General features: G+C 37.2%; 1 protein-coding gene across 1 annotated transcript; it reads left to right on the top strand.

Moving 5' to 3' along the window:
* Positions 1–5,083: 5,083 nt before the first annotated feature.
* Positions 5,084–14,188, top strand: LOC121409345. The gene is made up of 3 exons (XM_041601280.1): positions 5,084–6,176; positions 6,517–6,738; positions 11,669–14,188. The coding sequence occupies exons 1-3, from the start codon at positions 5,084–5,086 to the stop codon at positions 11,998–12,000; spliced, it is 1,647 nt and encodes a 548-aa protein (XP_041457214.1). The 3' UTR covers positions 12,001–14,188.

Raw genomic sequence — 14,188 nt, 5'->3', positions numbered from 1 at the left:
TAAGCTCGCGCTTCGCGCTCGCATTATTTGACTAGTGAGATACATGTCTGTTTATTGGCACTGTCCTTATAAAACTATCTATATTAGTTCAGAATACCTGGCAACTGGGAGCGCTTTGCGCGCTCACTAGGCAATTCCAAGTTTTTGCTGGTGCCCCCAATGCCGTGACCAACGAACGTAGAGGGCAGCAACACACAAGCGTGTTGCTCTAAGGAAGGTCAACTCGATACGCGCATGCAACTGAGCTGCGCGCATATTTTATTGTTCATGACAACGAAATCAAATGCCGATCAAATACAACAACAAATTAGTAGTGATCAAGAAACGAATATGAAAGAATATGACTACAACGATATCAAAGATAACATTAAAAAATATGTTGAGGGATATACATAAATATGAAAACATACTTTGATATTTAAAACTTTACAAATGCAAGTTTCAGGAAACTAAAATAATTACCAAATCGGTGATTGTTGTTATCAGCGATTTCACCAGACGGCTGACTTAGGTGATTTGCGCCGAGACGATTTTGTGACCACTCGCAAAGCATTTCGGGATTGAATATGTCCCCCTTATTTTCTCTGGGCTTTTCGCTGAACCCATCATCATTCTATGCTTAAGCTACATTATGCTCCGTCGTCTGCTTAGATTTCAACCCCCTAGTCTAGCACTGGTACGTACTTGTTCTGCTAGGCGTCGATCAGCATTTATCTGCAGTCCATATAGGCCGTGACTCATTTATTTATTTATTAGAGCAGGCAGCAATGCCAATGGGTATTAAAAAAAATAATTCACGTATCTATCAGTAGTATGTTATCATTTCTTTTCACCATTTTCCCCAAAACTTATAAATTTAGAAATACATTCCAATCAGTAATAAGTGAAGTCTACATCTAACATAGATCTTGATCATGTTGATCGATAGACCAAAAGCTTCAGTCTCTGTATTTTGGTTGCTCTGCTGAACTGCGCTGGCTCACTCACCGATGGAGATTAAAGTAAAATGTCAGAAATTGTTGAATAAATCCCCAGAAACGATGGTTATTCCTGTCTAGTTGATCGATAGACCCAAGTCTAAAGATCTAGAAAACTTTATTTGTCTAACTAGACTGTAGACAAATGCTTTGACCAGTCTCGATCTGTTTGTTGAAGATGTTGTTCCACACTGGATATCTAAGTAGATCTAGGCCTAGAATATATATAGATCTAGCACGTCTTGTTGGTATGAGTCTATGCAACAATAAAAAAATACTAAAATAATAATCAACTCAAAACAGACGAATTCCACATTGTCTTTATAGTATAGGACGCCTAAATCTAGACCATTTGAGGGTTGGTCCATGCAAGCTAAGTTTGGTTCAATTAAGGCCAGTCTGCATGGGCTAGCCGCTAGGAGGTTATGATTTTTTAGTCCGTTAAATGCCTACATACAGGGTAAAGTCTAGATCTAGAACTAGAAGATTATATGGTTGACAAGTTACCGTTAGGCATGAAATCTTTAAAATTCAGTCAGAAAATGCATAAAAATAAAATCACGACGAGCTCAGTCACTTTGCTCTTTCACTTTCGAAATTTATCAAAAAAAAAAACGCATTCTGCCAGCCAAGCCCAGGCCATGCAAGCCCATGAAAATTTACCAATTGCAATATGGCAAACAAATTATGTAAAAGTATTTAAACATTGATTGCACAGAATCAATGGTCAAATTAAGATATGGATGCTGTCTATCAAGTCTACTTTCTACCCAAAATCAGAAATTAAGATGGTCTAATCTATCTAGCCCCCATTTCTAGTCTAGGCCTAGATCTATAACTAAGGTTTCTAACGCAAAACGAATGTCGATGATGGCACTCTGCAAACGATGTAACATTGCAATCAATTTCCCTCAATTGGCTGATTTTCTTAGAAATTATAGAAGAAAACCAGGGAAAATGTGAATAGGTGGCCGTTTATTCAAGCTTTAATTTGGCTTTGGAAGTTTGGTTGCTCAATGATTATCGACCTTCGACGCGACGCAGCACCTGCATGGCTGTGCAGCTCAGCTGCAGCTCAGCTGCAGCGCAGCGCGCAGCCAATGCAATGCATCCGATGCATGGGTTTTTTCTTCGCCGTCCATAGTCTCGGACTCGAAGTTGAAATTAGACCCGGATTTCGGGGATGCAGCTTCTTCTATTAAGATTTATAGACTTAAAAGTCAAATGCAATTTAAAATTTGAAATCTGACCTTGAACAATCATCGTTGATAAACATCAGCCCTGAAGCAATTGCACTTCAAATCAGACCAGGCAAATTAGATGTCATTGTCTATGTTGCTAGAAGATCTATGACGAGTCGACTGAAGCCCCAGCGCATCATCAACGTCACTAGTTAGCTACGCGACCGGCCCAGACTCGGCGCACCCAGGCCAGAAAAATGACCTCGATTATTACGGTGGTTGTCTATGCATTTATTAGTGGTGCAGCGAAATTCAGCAGAGGAAAATAAGAGAAAAGAGGGATCCTCGTCATAGACTTAATATTCCAAAATGAGAAAAAATGTCAAAATCATGATTATTTAAGCTAAATAATTTCTTTAAAATTAAACTTAATATTTTTAATATTTCTACCCAGAATAACCGATCTAATAATTGTTCATTAAAAAATATTTGAAATTAAAAAAAATGAAAAAAAATCAACTCGACAAATTTCCGAAAAGTCCCCCTTATTTTTTAGAGTGGTCACAAAATTCGAGCGGAGTTGACCTTCCTTAGAGCAACACGCTTGTGTGTTGCTGCCCTCTATGTTCGTTGGCCGTGACCCACGGTACGCCACTGATTATAGTGATTTTATGACAGGAATAATTCTGACAGATCTGACTACAATTTTGACAACAATTTTCATACTCTAAAAATAGCTTACTCTAAAGAATGATAACAAGGTTGATTTCTATTCCATTAGGTTTTCCTTCTATTATTTTCTTTGACCAACAAGAATGTTTTAAGTCTTAATGATATTCTGAAAAGATTCGGTAAACTTGAACACAAACTTCAATTTCGTCATTTCCAAATGGGCTATGGGATCAATGGCATGATGAGCCAAAAATTTTGAGGGGCCAAGCATGGCATAAAGAGCAAAATTTTAGGTTTCAAAATCAACAAATTTTGGAGTGTGCTTGCATAAATTATTGTTAAGTAAGGTTCGCATTCAATTTACACAAAAAAATGCTTAGAATGTCTAGTTTTTAGATCGGAATATTACAAATTTTTGAGCTCGCGCTTTGCGCTCGCATTTTTTTGATTGGTGAGTTATCTATCCTATTTATGAGTCACTAAATGCAGTCCAGAACAGCTTCCTTTTCTGGGACCTCACTAAAAATTTCTGCTTGTGTTTTGTGCTCGCGTTAATTTGTTTAGTAAGATGCACACCTTTTTCATGATTACAAAAACAGCTCAAAATATTTAAATTTCATTTCTTATTACAACATCTCGCAAGGATGCCCTTTTAACAGTGATTGGCACCATTAAATTGACCCAAAATCGAGTTTTACAACTTCAAAATTGATTTTTTTTTTCAAAACCACTTGCTCGCTATGCTTTCTATAGCGGGAAATTAAAGCCTAAATCAAAATATCTGTCTTATCAATTAGAAATCACTTAAAAAAGCTTTGCTGAACTGCACCAAAATTCTCATTTTGACTTATACTGTAAGTGCCATTTTGGCTTTGACCTCCCCCCCAAAAAATACATTCTGCCTCCCCTGTCCCAGGTAGAGGAGAAAGACATGTTGAGAATGGGCATGCCATGATCAGATCACCTTGGTAATAATAATTATTGCAATGTGAATCGCCTAGAACAATAATGAATTGTACAAATGTAACTATATGCTGATATGTTTATTTTAATTTGATGTCTAAATCTACATGATCTATCATAAAATTATTTTCGTTTTAAATGTACAAGGGTAAAAATTTTTGCTCGCTCACACCTTTTATACATTTGGTCCTGTGTGTCATGTATGCCGCCTAAGCATTGTTGTCTTTTTTTTCCATATATTGTACAATTGAAATGCCTTGGCCTTGGCCTTGGGTTTTCATGCCTTGGCCTCAGCCTTGGTTATTGAAGCCTTGGCCTTGGGTATTAAAGCCTTGGCCTTAGCCTTGGAGGTTTGAGCCTTGACTACAACACTGAATTGCACTACTAGTATTGCATCCAAAATGCACTATCCTGCACTAAGGCTGACGTCATACCAAAAGTAGACTATCCTGCACTCTGACGTCAGAGTGCAGGATAGTGCGAGGTCTGGAATTATCTATAATTTTCTAGAATTTAGATCAAAATAGCATGCGGGGCAACTCAGATACATGCATGGATGAAAAGAATGAATACCGGTATCTCATTGTGATTGTTAACATGGACATGGTCATGCAGCACCTCATAGGATGGGGGGTCGGGTGTCCGGACACTAAAAATATGAATTCAATAGTTTTAATCATCTTCTATTTTGTTCTCTATAATATTTCCTAAGATTTTGTACCAAAAATTGATGAAACTTTGCTTGTAAATTTTCCAAATGATCTAAAATTGATCGTCCGGACACACAACCTGTCCGGACACACAACAACTGGGTACTTTCAAAACCGTTCGGCAAGATCCCGTCGCGTCAGTAATTTGTTTTGCGAAAAGTCACAATCCCCTATCTAGCTAGTTCTAAAGACGCGCGCGCGTGAAACCACCTGCACCGCACGCCCTTAAAGGCCCGTCTCAGCACGCGCACACCGCATACAATACAGCATATAATTCGAATTCGAACATGCGCAATAAAACGCGCACAATCTAAGTACGCATATTACGCGCATGCAAAGCGCAAGCTTAAGCGCGCGCATGAAATCGATCATCATCAGCTGTTGCGTCGAATTATTATCGAACAAAACTTTACTACACGCGCGCACTGACGTGATTAATGGTGATTTCAACACAAGTTAAGTCTTTACATATAATACGCGGACCACTGATGAGACGTCTGAGACCCGGATCTGAGATATATTATTTTCACTCTATTTTCGAATTTCAGCCAAAAGGGGAACGGTGCTGAAAGGAAGAAAAATGTCACTGAAAATACCACGGTTTAACAACGTCAGTTGCACAAATGAATCGTCCTCGATCAATTGCAATGTGAATGCTTTTCCAGGAAAACTTTGGAAGTTGGTGAATGATCCCAATTATAATTCCATTCAATGGAGCAGCTGTGGCACAATTGTAGTTGTAGATGCACATCACTTCAAAGAAGAAGTGCTCAGGTCCGGCGAATACAGCATTTTTAAGACTCAAAATTTCTCTAGTTTTGTGCGTCAACTCAATCTCTACGGATTTAGAAAAATTGCTTCAACCGCCAATGTCAAATTAACTGATTACAAGATGAGCATGAAACGCAGTTCTATTTCTAACCAGCTGCAATGCTTTGCTCACAACTTTTTCGTCCAGCATCGCCCCGATCTCCTTCCGAGAGTCAGGCGTACCAGCTCCGCCAACAAACGTCGCCCCAGTTTCGGCCAAAGTCGAGGCGAGACCGCTTTCTACGACTACGGGCATAACGGACCAAATAATACTGGAAACATGTTTCAGATCTTGGGTAGATGTGGACAGAGTCAGAGTGCGACACCACCGACTTCGTTCACTGCCGCTACTGGGACTGTCATTGGCAATGGCAATAAGTATGCCAAATCAAGACCTATCCACTGTTCACAAACTTCGTCCTATGGGTGCCAGTATGTTTACTCATCTTCGATATCATCTTTAGCACTAGCTCAGCAACATTTTGTGCACCAAAGGCCGCACCACAAACTTGAACACTCGGCATGTGCTGATACTAGACCTCCTCCAGATTCAGAAACAGAGTCATCTGATGCTGACGATCTTGGGGAGGAATCTCCGAATGCTTCTGCTTTGTTGAAAAAATCAAGTGCAAAGGTTCTCTGGGCACAAGGGCAGAAATATTCTCACGTCAAAGGAGACACCTCAAGTGAAAGTAGCCCTTCTTCGCAGTCTTCTTCCAGCTCAAAGTCCAAACTCATTTCAAAAGCCAAACAACTCCTCGAGGAAGGAGCCCATTTGCCATCAATGCAAAAGTGCATGGTTTTCCAGCAAAGTCCAAATTTGGGAATGCCTCCAAGAGTTTACCCAGAATCACCTTCTTTAGGTTCGAATGCACTTAAACTTAAATCACTATTAAAGATTTTCCTAGTAGAAGTGTGCGATCAATCATCAGTTCACTATCATACATGTATATAGGGAGTGTCTGAAAGCATCTTTTGAGACTTGACTATTTTTTTTCTAAGCAACCCCCAAATAAATTTTATTTTCAATTAGAAAGCCTTTCTCTCATTCTCAATTTGGCAGATTGTCCAAAAAGTACAGGTATGAGGATTTAAAACATCAATTTCATTGATATTGTTTTACAAAGTAGGCCTAATGTTTGCTCTTTTTCATGCATATTCATTTCTCTGTTTTTTCTTTTCTGCTCTACTCCTGATTCACAGATTATGCAAACATCAATCAGACACCCAGCACATCATTTTGGTCTCCTGTCTTAGGATCTAGCTGCTGTTCAAGGCCTGCTGGGATGGAGCAAGAAATGTATGGTTATCAGCAGGTCCTGGACTTTTCTGCTCATACAGTTCCCTACATGAGTGCTTATCCATCAACTCCTGCCATGCTGTATAGTCCTACTTCTGCCCTTCCTCCAGAAAACATGATGTCGAGTAATTATACGCTTTATTCTATTGGGCTAAATTACCAGGTTAAATCGATCAGTTTTGACAATTTAAGTACTTATTGAATTTTAACAGTGAGAGAAGTGAAAGACTGAAATTAGTGGTTAAATGTTTATAATCATCTAATACTTGGTCATTGATGATTACAATACTGGTATTCATAAGCAAACTTCAAAATGAATCTACAACTTCTTTGTGTTGGAGCAGCTCTCCTTTTTATATATTAAGACTTTTCATATTATAATTTTAAGCAAGTTCCCATGCCATTACTGAAAAAGTTCACAGGGGGAGTAGTAGATGACATCAGACATTGTATGCAGTAATTGTATAGGTGACTTGGAAAGTTTACATGCATTCCCCTCCATACACCACGGTTACACTTCGTAATTCCGAAGCTTCGTAATTCCGAAGGTTCTTTATTCCGAAGGTTCGTAATTCCGAAACACGTAAATTGCCTATACCTCGATGTTCGTTAATCCGAAAACGAAAAAGGGTTCGTTAATCCGAACATTTGTGGCGTAATTCCGACGATTCGTTATTCCGAAGGTTCGATAATCCGAAAACGAAATAAGGTTCGTTGTTCCGAAGGTTCGTTAATCCGAAAACGAAATAAGGTTCGTTGTTCCGAAGGTTCGTTAATCCGAAAACGAAAAAAGGTTCGTTATTCCGAAGGTTCGTTAATCCGAAAACGAAAAAAGGTTCGTTATTCCGAAGGTTCGTTTTTCCGAAGGTTCGTTAATCCGAAAACGAAATAAGGTTCGTTAATCCGAAAACAAAATAAGGTTCGTTAATCCGAAAACAAAATAAGGTTCGTTAATCCGAAAAATGAAAACCGGGAAAGCAGAGGCAGAGGCAAGGGGAGGGGGGCGGGGGACACTGTTGCCGTTCAATTATCATATGAGGATGGGAAGGCGAGGGCGGCCGAACGAATTTTCGTTGGGGTAAAGCCAAAAAATGAAACTCGTACATTAAAATGGGATATTTTCACCTTAAGATTATCATCTGCTTGAAGTCATTGTGTGTTTGATAGTGATTAAGAAGGGAAAAACTTTTTTGAAGTGACTTCTTATTATGGCAAAATGTATATTTAGGCTTTATTTTTCGGGAGAGAGTATAATGAGCGAGCAGCTTGGTAAAACAAATTCAAAGGTGAAGTTGTATAACGTTTTTTGTGGTCAATTATTCTTAAAATTGCATTATTGCGAGGTCTTGCGAGGGTGAATCACAAGCTAAACTTTAGGTTATTTCAATAAAAAATGAAAATTAGCTTTTAAAATCCGAGCAGATTTCTGCTGTCATTAAAAAGATGTGCATCTAACTAAAGAATTAACACGAGCGCAAAACGCGAGCTTAAACATACTGACCAGAAAAGGAACCTGTTAAAGAAAGCATTTAGTGACCTCTTTAGGATGCATATTTCACCGATCGAATGAGAGTGCGAAGCGCAAGCTGAAATTTTTCAATATTCCAGCCTGAAAACTTAACTTAACTTGTACAGTGCGTCCCAGAAAAAACGAAACCGAGATTTAGCGATGATTTATCATAACTTAATCATAAATAAAATAGACAAATGACCTATCAATGTAAAGCTTAGAATCTCCTCTTTCATCTGGTATTACTTAGATTATTTCTCCTTCACGCATGAGTGAGCAAAAACAATTTGAAAAGGGGATACCAAAAAGTCACTTGGCGGGCCGTATCTGTGTTTTAAAAAGAAAACCACATTTTTCAAAAGTTCAATATCTGCTCTTTAATTTGATACCTCAATTACAGAAAATGGTCAAGAAATAACAAAGTTCTGGTTATTTGAAATAAGGCTTGAATTTCAATAATTTCAGAAAATGAAGAGGTTTTACAGGCTAGCGTTCAAACTCACTCGACACTCCGTTTTGTTGACGATCAGCCATGCATGAAGTCTTTTGTTACCGTGCGATAGCTTCTGTGGGAAACCGGTTAAAACAAGTTTATTTAATGAAATTAGGGAAATACAAGCATTGTTTCGAGGGATCATAACTTTTTTAATTCTCGACCATTTTCTGTGATTAAGGTATCAAAGAAAAGAGCAGATATTGAACTTTTTAGTCATGTGATTTTCTTTTTGAAATTCAGATACCCCCCGCCAAGTGAGTTTTTGGCATCCTCTCTTCGAATTGTTTTTACTCGCTCATGCGTAAATGAAGAATAATCTAAGTAATACCAGATGAAAGAGGAGATTCTAAGCTTTACATTGATAGGTCATTTGTCTATTTTATTTATGATTAAGTTATGATAAATCATCGCTAAATACTTTAAAAAAGAGTAATTTATTTCGAAAAAACATGAAAAACGGCATATTCATCTTTGAAAAAGGAACTTTCCCATTTTTGAAAATATTAATTCCCCTGTTTTTTATTCTATTTTTGATGCCCCCTGTCTCCCTCCCGGCGGATCTAACTTTCGTCAAATAGAGGGGGGGGGGATACAATATTTGTTTAGCCATATTTTCCTTGATCGGCAGTTTAAAGTTGATTTTTGTTTGTTTCTTTGAAAGGGTAGTCCTAACAGTCAATAATTAACTTTATCCTTATAAAATAAAGTAAATATGTAATAACATGATAAACCCTTTTTAAATAATGCGAGCGCGAGCTATATATTTTTCTTAATATGATGGGCAATATGTTTGTGATCTTCAAAGCGAGATGCCTGTGTAACTAAAATTAGATAATAACTGCTAGCAAGAAGCGCGAAGAGCATTTTTAAATATATAAGCTCTGACCTGATCTAAAGGGGACATTTTAAGAACTTTTTGCAGTTAGCCATGAAGACGATGCGTGTTTTAGCCAATGGCGGCGGAACGTATTTTTTTTTTTTTTTGGGGGGGGGGGGCAAAGCAAAAAAAGGGCCAATAGGGGCAATTTGGTGCAAACGGATATTTTCACCATTAGATTATCATCTGTGTAAAGAGGTTGTGTGTTTTGTAGTAACTAAATTGAGCACAATTTTTTAAGTGATCACTAAAGTTATATATTTACGTTTCATTTCTGCGAGCGTAGAGAGCAAGCGGTTTGGGGGAAAAAGTCAAATCTGAAGATGTAAAATTCATCTTTTTGGTCAATTACTGTTAAAGGGGCATCCTTGTGAGATGTTGCGAGCGAATCACGTGCTCAAACTTTTGGAAATTTCATGTGGGCCTAGAATGATATTGATATAGATATCATTTACCCAGGGAAGCCACTTCAGTTCTGAAAACTATTCTCCCAGCTATTATTATTTTTTTTACAAGAATGCTTAGAATGTCCAGTTAAGGGGTTGGAAAATCGGAAAAATTTGGCTCACGTTTCTCGCTCGCATCAAGTATTGTTTACTGAGGAACTCATTCTATTCTTGGTAACAAAAAAGAAGTATGAAATGTCCATGCAGTTTTCAGGTTGGAATATCACAAATTTTAAGCTTGCGGTTCGCGCTCTCATTATTTAGTTCGTGAGATATATATTCTATTCATGAGTCACTAAATGCAGTCCTTAAAAGATTACTTTCTGAAGCCTGTTGCATAAAACTTTTTACCTGAGAAAACTCTGGTAAAAACTGAAAACTAAGGTTAGTCTGATTTCCGCCAATGACTTTAGCACAGGGCAAAAACTCCTGTAAAAACAACCTGAGTTTTCTCAGGTAAAAAGTTTCATGCAATGGGCCCCATGTCAGTATATAAACAAATTACAGCTCGCCCTCGCATTAATTCTTTAGAAAGATACACATCTTTCTCACGATTACAAAAAATGCTCCGAATGCTCACTTCACGTCTTGTTACATGAAATGTCTACTAGTTTCAGCTTGCGATTCGCGCTTTCAACATCTCACAAGGATCATTATTAGTATTATTTTTATTTTTATTACCAGCAGAAGCTGTTATTAAAAATGACATCCCCTCCAATACAAATCCTATTATCTAGAGGTTGCTCGCACGCTTCCAACACACTTGATCCCCTGCATCTTTAATTAAACCATTTGCTTATAGGCAGCAATTGCTCAGATAAAATCGAAATTAGCCTATGCTTGATCAGGGAGCCATTGAAATTACATGCTTTGACCCCAACACACGCATGTATCATCGATCGTTATTACTATCATTGCATAATATCGTGTAATCTTGTAATGACAACATCGTTTTTGTTACCAAAATGAATTATTTTCATTTTCGGAAATACGAACCTTATTTAATTTTCGGATTAACGAACCTTATTTCGTTTTCGGATTAACGAACCTTATTTCGTTTTCGGATTAACGAACCTTCGGAATTACGAACCTTATTTCGTTTTCGGATTAACGAACCTTCGGAATTACGAACCTTATTTTGTTTTCGGATTAACGAACCTTCGGAATTACGAACCTTATTTCGTTTTCGGATTAACGAACCTTCGGAATTACGAACCTTATTTCGTTTTCGGATTGACGAACCTTCGGAATTACGAACCTTATTTCGTTTTCGGATTGACGAACCTTCGGAATTACGAACCTTCGGAAATACGAACCTTCGGAATAACCGAACCTTCGGAATTACGAAGCTTTGGAATTACGAATGTATGCGTACACCACTGTAGCTTACATCATGTTTAAATAGAATAAGGAACATTAGTAAATTGGAGCAAGTATGATTGTTATGCTGTTTGTTATGCTTTTTTTGTCATTGTTGTTTGTTTGATACATTGATAGCTTTTCTTCATTTTCCAAATCATAACTTGGTCTACTGCGGTGTTTTTCCTTTACTTTAATACTACATTTTTAGTCAGTCTGTTTAAGGATCAATAATATAGTCCAATTACAGAAATTTGGCATAAAATTTCTTAACCCCCCCCCTCCCCCAGGTTTGAGGTATCCATAAATCAAACAAGTTATGAACAGTCAAGTAAATCTATAATTATATGTTTCTCTGCATTAACAGTGCCATATCACCCAAGGTCTCCTGCTATCCATAGGCCTCAGGTCAACTATCCAAGCCCTCCTTTATGTAACCATGGCAACAGCATTGTGAAGGATGATAACGGAGAGAAAAGAGATGTCACAAGGGAGACTTTTAAGAAAGTAGTGGTCAAGCATGAATTAGAGGAGATCCCTCGCTCATATTCAGCTTTGATAGAAGTTGGGGAGGAGTCATCCCCCTCCCCCCAGCAACCACACCGTCGGTTTGTGTGGAATGATTGTGATAATGAGAGAGAGAGGGCAGAGATGTATGCCAAACAGACTAAACAGTCATTTTACACAACAGAAGGTTGATCATCAAACTTACATTCTTGGCGATACTTGCCATCATTTACAGTCATGAAGCTACCAAAGTGTGTGTAGACTGTGAATTGCATTTCCATGTTGATGGCAAAAATAGTACTTTACTACCATACTTTAACATTTAGAAACATTAATAATGTAGAGTCAGCCTCATGTGTAAATGAAGTGAACTAGGTGAAGTTGAATTAGTTCTAACAGAGCTATGGGCGTACTATTAATTGTACTCAAAGTATTTACACATTGCTGTTGTACATGATAGATTGCATTGAAAACTTGTATTCTACAGTATAGTTGGTTCAATCTTCAGAGGAATATCATTATTGCATCACAACAAAGGACAATATTTCATTGACATTTATTTTATCTAATCATTAGAAATATTAATTGTGTTTGAATGCTTTGATATTTGCAATGCTCTTTTCTGGAAGAGAATTACATCAATTAGAAACAATTTTTTCTCAAGTTAGTAATTACAAACATTAGTGTTGTATTTCCCTTTTTTGCATTTTCTTTATAATGATACTGTTACATGTTTCTATATTTTATGAATTTCTGTTCTGGGCTTTATTACAATTAACATTATTCTATTGAAAATGAAAAGTAGTTTCCATGAAACATGTTCTAGATTAGAATTGTTTCTTAAATTTTTTTGAAGATGTACTCTGTTTATGTTATTTTTGTGAAAAAATGTATTCTTTTTTGCAGTTTTTACACTGATATTGCATGTATGATTTAGTTTTACTTAGTAGATGACAGGTTAATTTGGAAAATTTAGAGTCAGAGTTAATATTCTTAAACAAAGAAATATACTATTTGAAGCTATTCTCATAGCTATTCTTATATTTCTTATATTTTTGCATGCTTCATTTGGCCTTTTGAGAGTTGAAATAGCTATATTTTTAGTTGCAAGCAGTTCCTCAATAATGTGGTATGAAAACCTATATATAGCATTAACATAATCAATGCTTTGAGCATTGTGGCCCAGTGTGGATGAGTCTCTAGACTATGAAACGGAGGGTCATGGGTTTGAAAACATGGATTTTGCATTCCGTCAGCAAGAACCCAAGCCATGTATTTTGCTTTCCCTTAGCAAGAATCCAAGCCATGTATTTTGTGTATTCCTTCAGCAAGAAATTGATCCACTTTGTGCTGCACTCATCCCAGGTTACATAAATGGGTATTGATCAAATTACCTTTGTTATGGACAAAAGTCATAGGTCAGAACAGATTTTTTTTTCAGTTTCATAAAGAATACCTTATGGTATCTTTGCCATGTTAACAGAGCTCTGCAACCAATCAATCTGATAGTATTTATGAAAATGGACCCCAGTTCATCCCATGCCACTATCTCTATATTGCATGCCGTGTTGGCCATCCTCGCAACTTACATAAATTTCCTTTGTGTTTCGACATTTCCAAAGTGGGGTGTATTATAAAATGTTTAATAATGGTTTAACTTGGTTTCAAACATCTTCAATGCACTGTATACAGATATATCTTCTATTATGGGCTGTATTGCATTTTCCCACTGTGTCACATTGCTGATATTTGGATCTAAAGATTCAGAAAATAATCCTAAAACAATTTCTTTATACAATGGGTAATTTAAGTTAAGGTGTTGAAATTTGGTGCTGGTGTTGTGTGTTGAGACTTCTCACATAAAGTTGAGAGGTTCACCAGCTAGAGGCGTGATGTCTTGAGTTATCGAAAACAAGATCGGTATCATTCTTCTGAAACCAGCTCGGTGTTGGAGCTCGGTTCAGCAGCCTTTCTATGCTCTCAAGGCTAACACCAACGCTGAATGTTTATCTTGAAATCACCCATTGTGTCCTAGAATTATTTGGTCTGTGACTTAAAAACGGCCTTAAATCGATATAACAAGCAGTAGAGCAATTAAATAAATGAATTCTATCTCACTTCAAGTCCGTTTTGGTTGTAACTTTTGGAAGCAAGTCCCATAGCACAATGGTTTGTAATGGATTTCAAATAAGAACAAATTGTATTATAGGTGATCTAATTTTGCCATTGTCATCCAATTATTGATTACGAGCCTTCACGTAATGGAATCTAGGTTTTGTCAGTGTTGAATTTCACCTTGAAATGCTTTAAAATCCTTGGCTATGCAACTTTTGAATGCCATTACCGTAGTGAATGATAATACTAAATGTAATAAAATTAT

The sequence above is a fragment of the Lytechinus variegatus genome, chromosome 2, assembly GCF_018143015.1.
Source record: "Lytechinus variegatus isolate NC3 chromosome 2, Lvar_3.0, whole genome shotgun sequence".
Classification (NCBI taxonomy): domain Eukaryota; kingdom Metazoa; phylum Echinodermata; class Echinoidea; order Temnopleuroida; family Toxopneustidae; genus Lytechinus; species Lytechinus variegatus.
This window is presented reverse-complemented; position numbering and strand designations above follow the sequence as displayed.

Excerpts from the sequence above, each read along its gene's own strand:
- LOC121409345 (XM_041601280.1), top strand. The coding sequence starts at position 5,084 with ATGTCACTGAAAATACCACGGTTTAACAACGTCAGTTGCACAAATGAA. Across the intron at positions 6,177-6,516 it reads CCCAGAATCACCTTCTTTAG|ATTATGCAAACATCAATCAG; the intron begins GTTCGAATGCAC and ends CCTGATTCACAG. Across the intron at positions 6,739-11,668 it reads TCCAGAAAACATGATGTCGA|TGCCATATCACCCAAGGTCT; the intron begins GTAATTATACGC and ends CTGCATTAACAG.